Source organism: Mucor mucedo (genome assembly GCF_025094135.1).
Source record: "Mucor mucedo strain NRRL 3635 chromosome Unknown EV154scaffold_221, whole genome shotgun sequence".
Taxonomy (NCBI): Eukaryota; Fungi; Mucoromycota; class Mucoromycetes; order Mucorales; family Mucoraceae; genus Mucor; species Mucor mucedo.
The window spans coordinates 1-12,571 of record NW_026252505.1 but is presented as its reverse complement, the minus strand read 5'-3'; the positions used below and the strand labels follow the sequence as shown (position 1 = coordinate 12,571).

The 12,571-nt window shown below is 35.4% G+C and overlaps 5 protein-coding genes across 5 annotated transcripts; 3 read left to right on the top strand and 2 right to left on the bottom strand.

The window, feature by feature from the left end:
- Positions 1-1,695: 1,695 nt before the first annotated feature.
- Positions 1,696-3,722, top strand: EV154DRAFT_571289 (Caleosin related protein-domain-containing protein; the record flags this gene model as incomplete). Its single annotated transcript, XM_051606253.1, has 6 exons — positions 1,696-1,717; positions 1,777-1,832; positions 1,883-1,955; positions 2,013-2,334; positions 2,402-2,492; positions 2,559-3,722. 6 exons carry the CDS (start codon positions 1,696-1,698, stop codon positions 3,720-3,722), a joined length of 1,728 nt encoding a protein of 575 aa, XP_051450840.1.
- Positions 3,723-3,848: 126 nt separating this feature from the next.
- Positions 3,849-6,413, bottom strand: EV154DRAFT_582103 (uncharacterized protein). The gene is made up of 6 exons (XM_051606664.1): positions 6,321-6,413; positions 6,051-6,254; positions 5,816-5,992; positions 5,347-5,764; positions 4,088-5,280; positions 3,849-4,019 (listed from the first exon to the last, which is right to left on the bottom strand). Exons 1-6 carry the CDS (start codon positions 6,366-6,368, stop codon positions 3,975-3,977), a joined length of 2,085 nt encoding a protein of 694 aa, XP_051450839.1. The 5' UTR covers positions 6,369-6,413; the 3' UTR covers positions 3,849-3,974.
- Positions 6,414-7,926: 1,513 nt separating this feature from the next.
- Positions 7,927-8,474, top strand: EV154DRAFT_474485 (uncharacterized protein). Its single transcript, XM_051597959.1, has 2 exons — positions 7,927-8,084; positions 8,156-8,474. Exons 1-2 carry the CDS (start codon positions 7,968-7,970, stop codon positions 8,414-8,416), a joined length of 378 nt encoding a protein of 125 aa, XP_051450838.1. The 5' UTR covers positions 7,927-7,967; the 3' UTR covers positions 8,417-8,474.
- A 50-nt stretch (positions 8,475-8,524) lies between these two features.
- On the bottom strand, positions 8,525-9,612 carry EV154DRAFT_133241 (uncharacterized protein). The gene is made up of 2 exons (XM_051594031.1): positions 9,494-9,612; positions 8,525-9,432 (listed from the first exon to the last, which is right to left on the bottom strand). Exons 1-2 carry the CDS (start codon positions 9,583-9,585, stop codon positions 8,634-8,636), a joined length of 891 nt encoding a protein of 296 aa, XP_051450837.1. The 5' UTR covers positions 9,586-9,612; the 3' UTR covers positions 8,525-8,633.
- A 1,239-nt stretch (positions 9,613-10,851) lies between these two features.
- On the top strand, positions 10,852-12,077 carry EV154DRAFT_531070 (uncharacterized protein). The gene is made up of 7 exons (XM_051603796.1): positions 10,852-10,950; positions 11,012-11,206; positions 11,268-11,297; positions 11,360-11,519; positions 11,574-11,687; positions 11,773-11,782; positions 11,845-12,077. The coding sequence occupies exons 1-7, from the start codon at positions 10,887-10,889 to the stop codon at positions 11,938-11,940; spliced, it is 669 nt and encodes a 222-aa protein (XP_051450836.1). The 5' UTR covers positions 10,852-10,886; the 3' UTR covers positions 11,941-12,077.
- Positions 12,078-12,571: the final 494 nt, after the last annotated feature.

The following is a 12,571-nucleotide window of genomic DNA, read 5'->3' as shown; positions in this document are numbered from 1 at the left end:
TGGAGTCATCTCAAAACAAATCAAGTCAGTAATTCAAGACATATGCTTTAATTATAAAACTTTTTTCGCCCTGAAACCGCGAGATGAAGAGTAGCAATTTATACAAAGAATCAGCTACTTCCAAAAAAAAAAGAGCAATTTTATAATATAGTAAACGACGTAAATCCCTTTGAAAATACTTCAAAACACTCCAACATCAAATTGTCCAAACAAAAGTGAAAGTATATATAAAGCTTAGTAAATTAGTACTTTATGACATATCCTCCCTCACCATTTTAAATATATATGGGCACTTTTTTGATTTTATTTTCTTTGTCAAATCTGGATAAGAGACCCAAACAGTGAAACTAATAACCATGAAAAATATATCCTATCTTTCTGTATTTTAGTTCCGAATACCATTCTCAAGTAATAAAATTTCTGCAAACAATGGAAGTCGTATCTTCAGAACAGAAAAATGACAAACCGGATTTTATCTTAACTCATGCAGCTGGCTTAAACAATGGTTTCTTCTGTGAGGATAAACCGGAGCCCAAAACTCATGTCAAGGACAATACAAAGACAACTAACTTTAAATAAAAGAGATTGATTTATTGGTAATTTCTCCTCCCATGCGAAGAAGTATTAAGCATAGTTAACAATTGGAAGCTTAAATCGAATCAAATCAACCAAAAATTAATGATGAAGTAATTACACATACCAATCTGAAAGAAGACCGTATGCCAAGATAGTAACTCTTTTGCTGAATGCCTCTCTGCTGTTGTATCTTTAGTCATAAGTTTTGGGCGTTAAATTTTATTTTAATAATTAGAGAATGGTTTTGAAAAACTCCAAAATGATACTGCAAACAAATACGATCTTGTATGCTTGTCTAATTCTGAAATCTCAACCGAAAACTTTAAATACAATTCTCTCTGTAATCCAATCGCTTTCATTTCTACACTGATTATGCCATATAGCAAAAATTCAGAAGAAAGCTTCGCATAATGGAAGATAATAGTCTCGCCGGGACCAAATTAAGGAAAGAATCTGATGAACACTATTTTAATCTTACCTCGAAAGGCATTTGTCTCAAAGTGGAAGATGAAAGTTATGTGATATAATAATTTTCTTTGGGACCAGTATTTGTTTTACATTTAATCTCTCAAATGTTGCCTTTTAATTGAACTGTTTATTGATTTTTTTTTTTCACTATTTTCCCTGAATTGTACGACACTCTTTTTTAAAAACATACGACGCTGTTTTTAAAAAGTGAAACACTATGATTTTTTCTTCTAGAGACATCATTTTTAGCAAAAGATGTATAAACTACTTCACACAATAGCAGCCATGAGCATCACTTTCTGAGACTGGCATAAATTACTATTTAGCCCATTTCTTACCAAAGTCTAAGTTGCTAAATCGCCTTTTATTTAAGTCACCCATCGACGACCATGATCATTCTTTTTTACTAGGAAGTCACTTATTCTAACTCGATAACAGACTTCGCGTAAAACTTAAAGTACGCCACTACCCGTTAAAGTGAAGAAAGATAACAATGTTATGATTTAGGGTTAGCGATTGGACCAACCACATAGGACCACTTATATTTGAACTTCCGCAATAATTGCAGAAGGCTCCTTATTATCTCCTTAAATTTTACCTCTGAATCAACTCTTTCTTCTTTTTTCACATTATTTTTTTGGACCAGCAAAAATGAATAACAGTTCTTCCAAAAGTAAGTTCTACTTAAGAGTAATGCATGCAGTATATATAACCAATATGATAAAACTATAGTGTACAACTCATTATTGGCACCGAATACCAAAGAAAGTTCGCCTACTGAAGAATCTGTAAGGAATACAATAAGTCGTTCGTAGCTGTATCTCACACTGTTAAATAGGGCATACAAAAACACGTCAAGTTTTGGGATAAGAAACACAAAGGTTACATCACTCCTCTTGACACTATTTCTGGTAAAATAGATAAATTAAATTTCTTAACGCGTTTAATAATGTGATGTTTGTTTCAAGGTTTTATCACACTTGGATATGGTACCTTATTTAGTATTGCTGTTGGCACTTTCTTTGGTGTTCTATTATCTTTATCCACTCAGAAAGGATGGTTCCCAGATCCGCTATGCCGCTCTAACGTCAGAAACCTAATTCGTGCCAAGAAAGAAACTCAGTGCAATCAAGGTGCTTATGATTCAAATGGGTTGTTTGTACCAGAGAAATTTGAAAATTTGTTCAACAAATACGCTCAGTCGGACAAATCGGGTAAAACCATAACTGTACCCGAGTTGATAAGAATGACGAAAGAACAAGAAAGATTAGGAAAAGACGTAAAAGCATGGTAAGAAAAATAGGGAGGTAAATGGCGTAAATTCAAGCATGGATTTTAACCTTTTTTGTTACTATAGGGCCGGGAGTATGGCTGAATTGTGTACAGCCTACTTCTTCATTGGTCATCGAGGTCGTCTCACAAAGGAAGATGTTCTCTCTGCATATGATGTAAGTAAATAAAAAACTTGTTTCTTCAATATTTATATTAAAAAATAATAAACAAACAACTTTTAGGGAACACTTTTTTATCGTCTTAGAGATGGTCATAAGTTAATGATCAAGCAAGGGTCTGTTGCGCACATTAATTCGTCCGGTCCAGGTCTCGGCGGTTCTTATCTCGCATCGAAACATGGTATTTTAAGTGTCAAAGGAATTGAAAATCGTGTTGAGCAGCTTGTTAGTGCATTGAAATCGAAATCATCTACAGTTGTTAATGATTACCGTTTACGTAATTGGGTTTCGTATATTCAAGAAAGTACCGAGACTATCAAGAATACTGCTATCCCTCGTAGTTTAATGCGCCCTTCTACATCTGTCATTAGTGGTGTAACCACTCCTAAAGCATCCATGTATCGTTCCACCAAGCAAGAGGATCCCGCGACTTTGTTTCCTGATGGTATCACAGGTGTTTCGAAACCTGGATCCGAAAATCCTTCTGGTCCAAATTTGTCGGAATCTTTCTTTACAACTTCTAGTGATGATGAAATACTCTCAAGCAAGGAAACATTTTTGTTCGGCACCCAAAAGGATGAAAGCGAGCCAAAGTATCTGCAAGATTCTACGGAAGATTTGGCCAGTTCTTCAATGTTAGATAGCAAGTCTGACGAGTTTCCTCAACTTGTTGCCCCAACTCCTAAGAAATCCATCTCTTCCATCACAAGTAGCAAGCCTTTGATGAACGGTTTTCTCAAGAAAGAATCGGATGCACATGATTGGCTTGGTGAAGGCTTAACAGGTGTAAAAGGAGGCAGTCAGAGTTCTTCCAAATCAGATAAAACACCTTCTTTCATGGATAGCAACACAAGTAATTCTGCTTTCGAAAACATCGGAATGGAAAAGGGAAACCCGGAGAATGCAAGCAGCATAATGGTTTCAGAGATTCCAACCAAACAATCGCCTCCACCCCCACAAATTTTGCAACCGAGTCCAGAGAAAAATAGGGAAGTTCCCAATTCTGTTATCACCCCACCACCTGAGGAAAAGTCAGTAGTCTACAATACTTCTGCTCCAGCCATATCTAAGAGCAACACCCTCAATAATTCCAAAAGCCAAAAGAGAAAAACTAAAAAGACTATGTCTTCCACTACGAGTGGTAGCGAATCAGGTCCAGAAACAATTATCCAAAGTATGAATTCAATTAAAGACACGCCAATGCCGATCGCTACCGACGCAAAATAAAATATACAAGCCGAAATTTCTATTTTTATGTTCGTTTAGTCACATCCCCTTTTATGGTATTGATCTATCAATTAAACAAAACATTTATCATCTGTACACCATTCCTTCCTGTTCAAACATATATGCATGTATCAAACTTTTATTTAACCATAATAGGATTAGCTGGGACAAATATATATTTCTTAATTTGGTTGTTGATATATACAACACATGTAAAAAAGAAGCCTTCCAGAATATGGCAAAATACTCTGTTTATTTTTTGAGGTTATGACGGGGCTGAAGAAAATGGGGGAAAAACTGAAAGATAAAAAAATTAGTGTAAGTGATGCTTGCATTTTTTTTTTTTTTTTTTTTTTTTTATTTACCTTCTTTTTTGAGCTAGTTGTTGGAGTGTCCTCTGAAAGTTTTGGGTTACTATCATTCCCAAGTAATGTAGGAGGTTTTGATGATAAGGAAGAGCTTGACGAATTAACGAGGGAGGGTACAGAACTCATCATGTTATTTCGTCTTGATTTTCCCGGCGTGCCCATCTGACCCAGCTTTTCCACCATTCTTTCAAAGAATTTGGTTGGGCGATTAGAAAGACTGTGTACACTGTTAGATGGAGGCAACAGACCAGCTGTTGTTGATATTGCATTTGTAGAAGATGTTGCTGTAACAGCAGCAGGCACTGTTGCTGAAGTAGCATCTGCGGAAGAATTTACAGAGCTTGACCGATGCAGATACGAATTTCTTTGGGCTAATCTAAATATTATGGAGTCTGTATTTGGGGTACCAACTGAGGGTCTTCTACCATTCAAATTTCCATAAATGGGACTTGAATTATCATGAGGAGATGGCGAATTGATTATAGGGGATCCTACAGTCGAATCAACAACCATAGATTTCACGAGTGAGACTACAGAGGAATTCCCATTGCCGTTGGAGATTGCTCCGATTTTTCTTCGCGTTGTAGACCCATTTCGGTTCATACTATTAGCACGAGCAGTCAAAATAGGTGTGGTGCAAACATCATCAAACTTGGTATCTACGGACTTACACCGGGTGTGGTATTGATTGAATTTTCGCTGAGACCATTTCTCTGACATACTATTGGAAAAAAACTCACGAAGATCGCTGATACTTGATTGTGACCTAAGTCCGGGAGATTGTGCTCCGGTATTAAATGCAGTTTGGGATAATGCAGAGTCGATGACTGAGAACTCTCGAGTACCAAATACGGGTTGCGATGAACGATTATTAGATTTTGCAGGTTTGTTAAATATGGCGGATTGGGAAAAGCTTGTGGAGCCACTTGGCATCGGGAAATGAATTGGGGATTCTACTTCAACTGATTTGTCCATATTGTTTTTGGGCTGTGTGTGTTGATCAAAACTAGATACGAACAATTGCTCCAATAAATAATCATTAGAATCAACACTATTTGAATACAGCTCTTTTGATTCTTGGATTGCTTTGGTTAGCGATTCCATCCATATATGTTTTTCTAGCTCACATATCGCGCTTAGCTCAAGAGTATGTTCATCACCATGCAACAACCATGAATATGTCATTGAGCCTGAATGATAAAAATAAAAGTAAAAATTTAATCTCCTTGTCTTGTTGCATATCAAATGTGCCTAACCTTCTGTATTTGGTAAATTTTCAATTTCAAATTTGCGTAGAGGGAACCAATGTCTAGGCTCATATAATTTATGTTTCTTAGCCTTCGCCATGATCATATAATGATTAAATAGAGCACATCCAATTCGTTTTGCTTTGTTATCTTCAATGCATCTGACTTCTAATGTGCCAATTAAATTACAAACGCCAAGTGTATTGAACCATCTTTTCGGTAAACACCAGTCTGAATCCAATCGGGACAAAAATAGAGAAGTCTTTCTCTTCGCTTCCATCTTTGATTTTTCATTGTTGATTCGAGTGGCAATAACATGTATTGTATTTTGAGCTTTAGAAAGAATTTCATATTCTTCAGAGTCCTTTTGGGTAGCCTTGGTGATGCTTTGCAATAGTAGCCTATATCGAAATATTCTTTGAAACGGCTAAAATAAAATGTTTAATTCGTTGATTTTTTTTTTCACATGTTAACTTACAATGATTAAATAATCATCAAATTTAAGGCGACTAAATCCAAATGACACACGATGAAATGTATGGAGTCTTTCAATTAGATCTGTAAATTCAAGATTTGTTTGTAACAGCTCGTTATAAACCGACACTGCATGATCCTGTCGCACGCAATAGTCGAGATAAATTTCAAACCTTGGACCCTAAAAGGTTTATTTTGTTAGACAATGATTATGACAAATTATTTGTCATGTTATTTACCCATTCGACAAAGCAAGAGGCGATATTCTTTAGATTTCCTTTATAAAATATTCCATTCCTCTCTACTTCGTCGTCCCCATGAGCATCAATCAAAGCCTCAGTAAATTTCTCTTGAAAAGACAGAATTTCCATTGCATTGCGCACCAAAATATCACCCTCTTCCTGTGTGATACATGTTGCTTCTTTTATAATAGCAAAAAAGTGCTATATTAAAAAAAAAACGTTAGTAAGATCTTAAAATCTCGTGGCCTCAAAATCTTTTGAACTCACTGTACAGAGAATACCCAGATCACGGCTGTATGTTTCTTCAGTTTCCATTAATTCCTTGATAGCATTTAATCGCTTGATAGATCTTCGCTGCTCTAGAGATCGAACTTCGGTCTTTCGGTGGGTGATTTCTTCATCTGCGGGTAATAAGTCAAATTGAACATACTCAAGTTATTCGGCAGTTTACCATATTTTTTAATTTCTTGGTCTTCACTTGAGGAAACGTATAACTCATCATTGACTTCAAGTTGTTCTTCCATTGTAATAAATCTTGCCTGGACATTTGATTCTATATCCAGTATTTTCGAATTGTCCTGGTCTTCTTTTTCTTCTGTATCGGGAATTATTGCATGATCGTAATGTTGCAATATTTTTTTCAGGGACGGAGGTGGCGGTGGCGGTGGTGGTTCATTGTTTGTTACTGACATTGTTCTGGTTTGTTGAGGTTGGTGTCTATTAATTGAGTCAGATGAAAGTGTACTGTTCTTGTGATGATGCGTCAACTTTTTCTTCAAGGATTCTGCAGAATAATATTCGGACATAGCTGTGTCTTCATCGTCGCTTTCTGCAGAAGAAGCGGGTGACCTGAGCAGATCAGATACCGGATTCCTTTCTGCTGGAACAACTGAAGACGAAACATCCGAACCATTGTGCGTATCAACAGATACAGCTTTACTAATTAGAGTCAATTCACCCGTGGATTGACGAAACAGTTGTCGTTGGTATTGAGGGTCATCTACAGAAGAAGTATCGGAATTTAAATCGCTAGAATCAGAAATGTAATCCCTGTAGACCATCCCAGCGTTCAATTTATGATTTATTACTGCTGCTGTATTAAGCGTGTTGGTAGTTATGGTGGCCTCTCTTTCTATTTCCATTAATCTTATATTGCGGTCAGCCCCTTCATTAGACTTTAATGGTTCAGGCAGCGTAAGAGCCGTGACAAGGTCATTATCATGATTATTTCTACTGTCTATGTCATCTTCTATTGAAGATCCCGGAGATATATCCACTTTATTCAAATAGTCGGATAAAGTATCTACAAGAGCATCCGTCATTTAATTTAGAAAACAGAAAGGATATGTGGAAGAATAGTAAAATAAAAGAAAAAATATGTAACTTTTTAATTTCCCTCACTTTACTTTATTCAATAAGTTCGTCCTGAAAAAAAAAAAAAAAAAAAAAAAAAAAGAAAAAAAAGCTCCGTTATACAGAATTGAACTGTTTTATGATGTGATGATAGTTTATACAAACAAAAGCAGAAAAAACAACAGGCAGGCCGACTTTTCCTTTAAACACATATTGTATGCCATTCCACTCGTGAGACTGGCGGACGTCAAATTTAATTCATGGTCTTCCAGTTATTGGAGTGGCATCTAACGCTAGTACACAGTAGCATATTACAACATACTATCCATACACTTACTAAGTAATAGACATTGTTATTGTTTCAATCGAGAATCTGTTTATCATAGCAGCCGAAAGAAATATCTCTACTCAAAGCCAATCATCGAACCTCTATTTAACTACCGATTTCAAGCTTGATGACGCAGATGGGTGCTTTATTTTTATTTTATTTTTATATTCTGGGGTTAAAGATATAATCAAGCTGTTTTATTAACCTCTCCCCACTCTAATTTAAAATTAAAAATGATTCAACACGGAGTCTTTGCTGTTGCCGAACACGCCGTTACCACAGCTTCTGCTTCTTCTGCCAATGAAGCTAGAAGCCGTGCTTTGGCTCTTTACAGAAAATGGCAAAAATCAGTAAATAATCTCAAACATGAATAAAATCTATCAAATTCAAAAAAAAAAAATTAATTGATTATCACTTGTAGGTCCCTGAAATGATGAAGCTTCATGAAATCAACTTGCCTAGTTCAGCCATTCGTGCAAAGATCCGTGAAGAATTCGAAAGACATCGCAATGTTGAAAAGCTCGAAGTTCGTGACATTTTGTTCGCTAAGGGTCAAATGGAATACCAAGAAGTCATGAACGTCTGGAAACAAAACAACCACATTATGAACTACTTTGCTAAAGATGAAGCACCACCCAAACCAACAACTTTCTTGGATAAATTTTATGAAGGAAGATCTTAGATTCCTAAAAACAACATTCGGCAAAATAAATTATATCTTTTATTATTTGAAAATGAAGATAACTGCATGTGATGCCGTTTAAAGAACAGGATTTTTTCGACAAAGCGTGATGATATATTAGGAGATGAGTAAGGAGAGGGCATAATAGTTGTAAGAAGGGAAGGGAGAGGCTATACGGTACTTTTTTTTTATCTTTTACATTATGTTTTGTAATGTATTAGCTCAAATCAATCATATCCCAACCTGCTGTGATTCTGTATAATCCGTTCAATCCAGACATACTGGATCTTAATTCCTCTCGAGACAGATATTCCTTTGGTGTTTCTCTACTAGATACAGATAATCTTTTAATCCAAGGAAATAATGAAATGTCTTGCAACAAAAATTTAAATAAGGATACATGTTGTTTGGTTACTGTGAGGGTGAGATCTTGGAGGTTAGGAAACGTTGATTTAAATTGTCTCCAGTAATGATGAAAATGATGTTGATCTTGACATCCCACAAGTGCGATTTTTAATGATTTGACCAATGGAAACTGATAATTATTGTATTGTGATACTAGAATGTTTGAGGGGAATGATGATAGGTCGAGTTGGTCAAGTGTTGATTGGGATTTGGATAGAGTAGTTGTTATAAATTGTGATAGTAGCAGGTGATACTTTATCGGAGACATGATGTATCCACCATCTGTTGGGTCACGAACTGTAAGCTGTTTTAGCTTAGTTTGCGGGAAATTTGTCAACGTTTGATATATCTTGTGATGAGCCTTAGTAGGAACTAACATTTGAATATCTTGCAAGTTATTGCTTGACTGCTGTTTCTCAAGAATGTTTAGAATTAATGGAAAAGTACTGATATCACTAACTGCTTGAAGTCTTTTAGTGATTAGTGTTATGGATCTTGCATTCATCAAATAATTTAGCGATGAAGAATGTACCATCGATGGTTGCAAAATAGTTACGGTATTGGTCCAATTGAATCTATCGGCTACCATCGTAAAATAATACATACATGTGCTAAGCATTCCCTTTTATTTTAGTATCTTTTAAAAAAATATGAACAGATTGTTATCCTTACTGTGCTAATGGTGCTAAATCTAGATGGTTATCCTTTTTAATATGATTCAAGATCAATAATTGTAATTCAAAGGGCAACTGTAGTAATTTCATATTGATTTTTTCCCTTTTTTTTTAAAATAATAAAAAGAAAGGCAAAAGAAAAATCAAGGAATGAATTATACCATTTATATCATTATTTGTAAGGGGCAAAAAAAAAAAGGGCTGGGATTATGTCATTTGTCTGGATGTACGGAACTGTTTTTAGAGTATTACTTTTTTTTATCCCCCTCTACTTGCATATATGAATACAGGTGATAATATTCTACAATCTCCACTTATCCTGTCATTGTCTCATTTTTTTTTATTTTGCGAACACAGACTTGTGTACTTCTTAAATGACATATACGAAGCTTTAAACTTGACATTAATACAATATACAGATATTTGGTAGCCTTGAACATACTTAGGCATCAATTAGTAATATTTTAACCCCTATCAAAGCATACGAACTCAAATAAGTTTGACAGCAGCGTGATTCAGTAATAAGGATGTACTATGTGCACCTTAAACAGTGATGATCGTATATGTTTATGTTCTTATCGGCATTAAGATGTTGTACACAGGAAACCTCAAGCGGGATCTATTTTCTCTAAACAGATAATCGCCGTAGATCATTGCCTCATGACTACTACTTATTGTAAAGTCTGTTATAGAGTCTAAAAGAAAAATATAGATAAATATAAATATGACATATGGGTATCAACTACGTTTGGGCATACTTATCGGAATTGCATGCAGTGGATTTTATTTTCTATCAGTATGATTTACAAAGTTCAATTTTAACCAAAGTACATTGCATTTGTCCGTGTTGGTTGACTCTTATCAAAATGCATGTATCCTTTCCTGATCCACAATCTTGCATAAATGGCTTTGTTTGGCTTTAATGACAAGTATCCCCCATCTCAATCTGGTTTTGTTACAATAAAATAGAACTCCGCACGTTTGTGATGGAGCATGAATTTTCGCTCAGTACAACCAAGAGCATGGTTACCTTGACGTTATTGGGTCTTCCCAGGAACGACCCATATATGAGTAGGTCCGCAAAACTAAAGATGACACCCAATTTTTTTACATTTTTATGTAGAAAGAGGGAATTATATGCTAGTAACCAAATAGATTTCATAAAAAAAAAGTTTAAAATTGATGTGTCATACCGAATCTTTGATGCCATCTGGATTTTCAAGAAAAATTGCACAATCCGTGCGAAATTCCAATGTTGATTATCCAATAAAACTCAATTTTGATCGATTCGACAGTCACGCATCTTTCTGATTTTTACATCAAAAAAAAAGAAAAGAAAAAAGATCGTCTGTTTCTATTTCTATTCCCCCCTCCTTTCCATACAATAATCAATGTCACAAGAAGAAACTCCTCGCGTAGAATCACCTACACAAAACAATGGCATGAGTTGGCCCAGTAAGTGTTACACCAAGTATGATATGATATATGTATTAATTTTTCTGCTTTCTTCAAAAAGGCTTGGGGGCTCGTGAACGTCGTGATGAGACTCCCGAGAAAAGAGCTGAAAGGGAAGCTAAATTAGCAGGCGCCGTCAAAACAATTTTAGAATGTATTGGTGAAGATCCTGAGAGAGAAGGATTGTTAAAAACTCCTGATCGTTATGCAAAAGCATTGATGTTCTTCACTCAGGGATATGAAAGAAATATTCAAGGTATGTAATGGTAAAAAGTAACGCAGAGTAACAGCTAGTAACTCTTCTTTTTTCTATTCAGAGGTTGTGAATGATGCTGTATTTGAAGAAGGTAAATTAAAAGATATTTAGTGTTTCGGACGGTGAACTAGAGATTAACGTACATTTTATCAGATCATGACGAGATGGTCCTTGTCAAAGATGTTGATATTTTCTCACTGTGCGAGCATCACATGGTTCCTTTTATGGGTAAGATCAGTATTGCTTATATCCCTAATCGCCGGGTGGTGGGACTTAGTAAGCTTGCTCGTATCGCTGAAATGTTTGCAAGACGGTAAGTAAACATACAATATTCAGAATTTAAACAAGGGTTAACGGCTTTCAATAGACTTCAAGTTCAGGAACGTATGACAAAACAAATTGCAACTGCATTAATGGACATACTTCAACCTCAAGGTGTTGCTGTAGTTATGGAATGTTCGCATTTGTGCATGTGTTCTAGGTAAAGTGTCAATTCTGATAAAATTATTGTGTGAAACTTGGCAACTAAATAATTCCCACCCTTGTTTTTTTATTTATTATTACAGAGGTGTACAGGTAACACAAGAATACTTTTTTTTTTTCGGACGGGATAAAACTGACTTTTGTTTTGTTTATAGAAACCTGGTAGTTCCACCATTACAAGTTGCATGTTGGGTGTATTTAGAAGTAGCCCAAGAACTAGAGAAGAATTTCTTAACTTGATCAGACGATAGATTATAAAAAGGGAACCCAAAATCGAGAAACTACAAACTAATTATATACACCATCACCTCCACCATTATACTAAATTCAAACTCATTTCAAACATCAAAAAAAAAAAATTATGAATAAAAAATAGAAATACAAACAATATCGACTATGGTTTAATATCTGGAAGAGAATGTTCTTAAAAAAAGTTATAGGTGTTATACACTATCATTGCAATAACCTTATGAAAGCTTTCCTGAAATAACCGCAGATTTACATAATTGCAACGCCATCATGTAATCGTTATTTGCCTCATAAACATATGGTGAGAGTAAGGCTCTGTCAATATGAGGCAAAATACGGCATAAATCATCCAGCACTTTCTCATGCGATTGTGCCTCGTTTCCGTTGTCGATCTAAATTGGATTAGATGTCTACAAACCGAAGTCTTAATTAAGTAAACATACCTTTTCCAAAGACTTGACGGAAGATGGCTTATTGCTGTTATAAGATCTCATTGACGTTTTTCTTCCTATAGAAGAGAATAAGCGACCGGGTCTTCCTTTCAACAACTTTGAAGCTCCAGATGCAGATTCAGAAGAAGAGATACTGCTACTGTCCTTGGCCTAATAGATAAGTCAGTACGATTGATATATT

What these genes read in the sequence shown, in the direction of transcription:
- EV154DRAFT_582103 (XM_051606664.1), bottom strand. Translation starts at nt 6,368, where the DNA reads ATGGAAACTGAAGAAACATACAGCCGTGATCTGGGTATTCTCTGTACA. An exon ending in CCTCTTGCTTTGTCGAATGG is followed by an intron (nt 5,993 to 6,050) that starts GTAAATAACATG and finishes TAAACCTTTTAG; the next exon opens with GGTCCAAGGTTTGAAATTTA. An exon ending in TTGATGATTATTTAATCATT is followed by an intron (nt 5,765 to 5,815) that starts GTAAGTTAACAT and finishes ATTTTATTTTAG; the next exon opens with CCGTTTCAAAGAATATTTCG.
- EV154DRAFT_474485 (XM_051597959.1), top strand. Translation starts at nt 7,968, where the DNA reads ATGATTCAACACGGAGTCTTTGCTGTTGCCGAACACGCCGTTACCACA. An exon ending in ACAGAAAATGGCAAAAATCA is followed by an intron (nt 8,085 to 8,155) that starts GTAAATAATCTC and finishes TATCACTTGTAG; the next exon opens with GTCCCTGAAATGATGAAGCT.
- EV154DRAFT_133241 (XM_051594031.1), bottom strand. Translation starts at nt 9,585, where the DNA reads ATGAAATTACTACAGTTGCCCTTTGAATTACAATTATTGATCTTGAAT. An exon ending in GATTTAGCACCATTAGCACA is followed by an intron (nt 9,433 to 9,493) that starts GTAAGGATAACA and finishes GGGAATGCTTAG; the next exon opens with CACATGTATGTATTATTTTA.
- EV154DRAFT_531070 (XM_051603796.1), top strand. Translation starts at nt 10,887, where the DNA reads ATGTCACAAGAAGAAACTCCTCGCGTAGAATCACCTACACAAAACAAT. An exon ending in ATATGAAAGAAATATTCAAG is followed by an intron (nt 11,207 to 11,267) that starts GTATGTAATGGT and finishes TTTTCTATTCAG; the next exon opens with AGGTTGTGAATGATGCTGTA. An exon ending in GCTGAAATGTTTGCAAGACG is followed by an intron (nt 11,520 to 11,573) that starts GTAAGTAAACAT and finishes GGCTTTCAATAG; the next exon opens with ACTTCAAGTTCAGGAACGTA.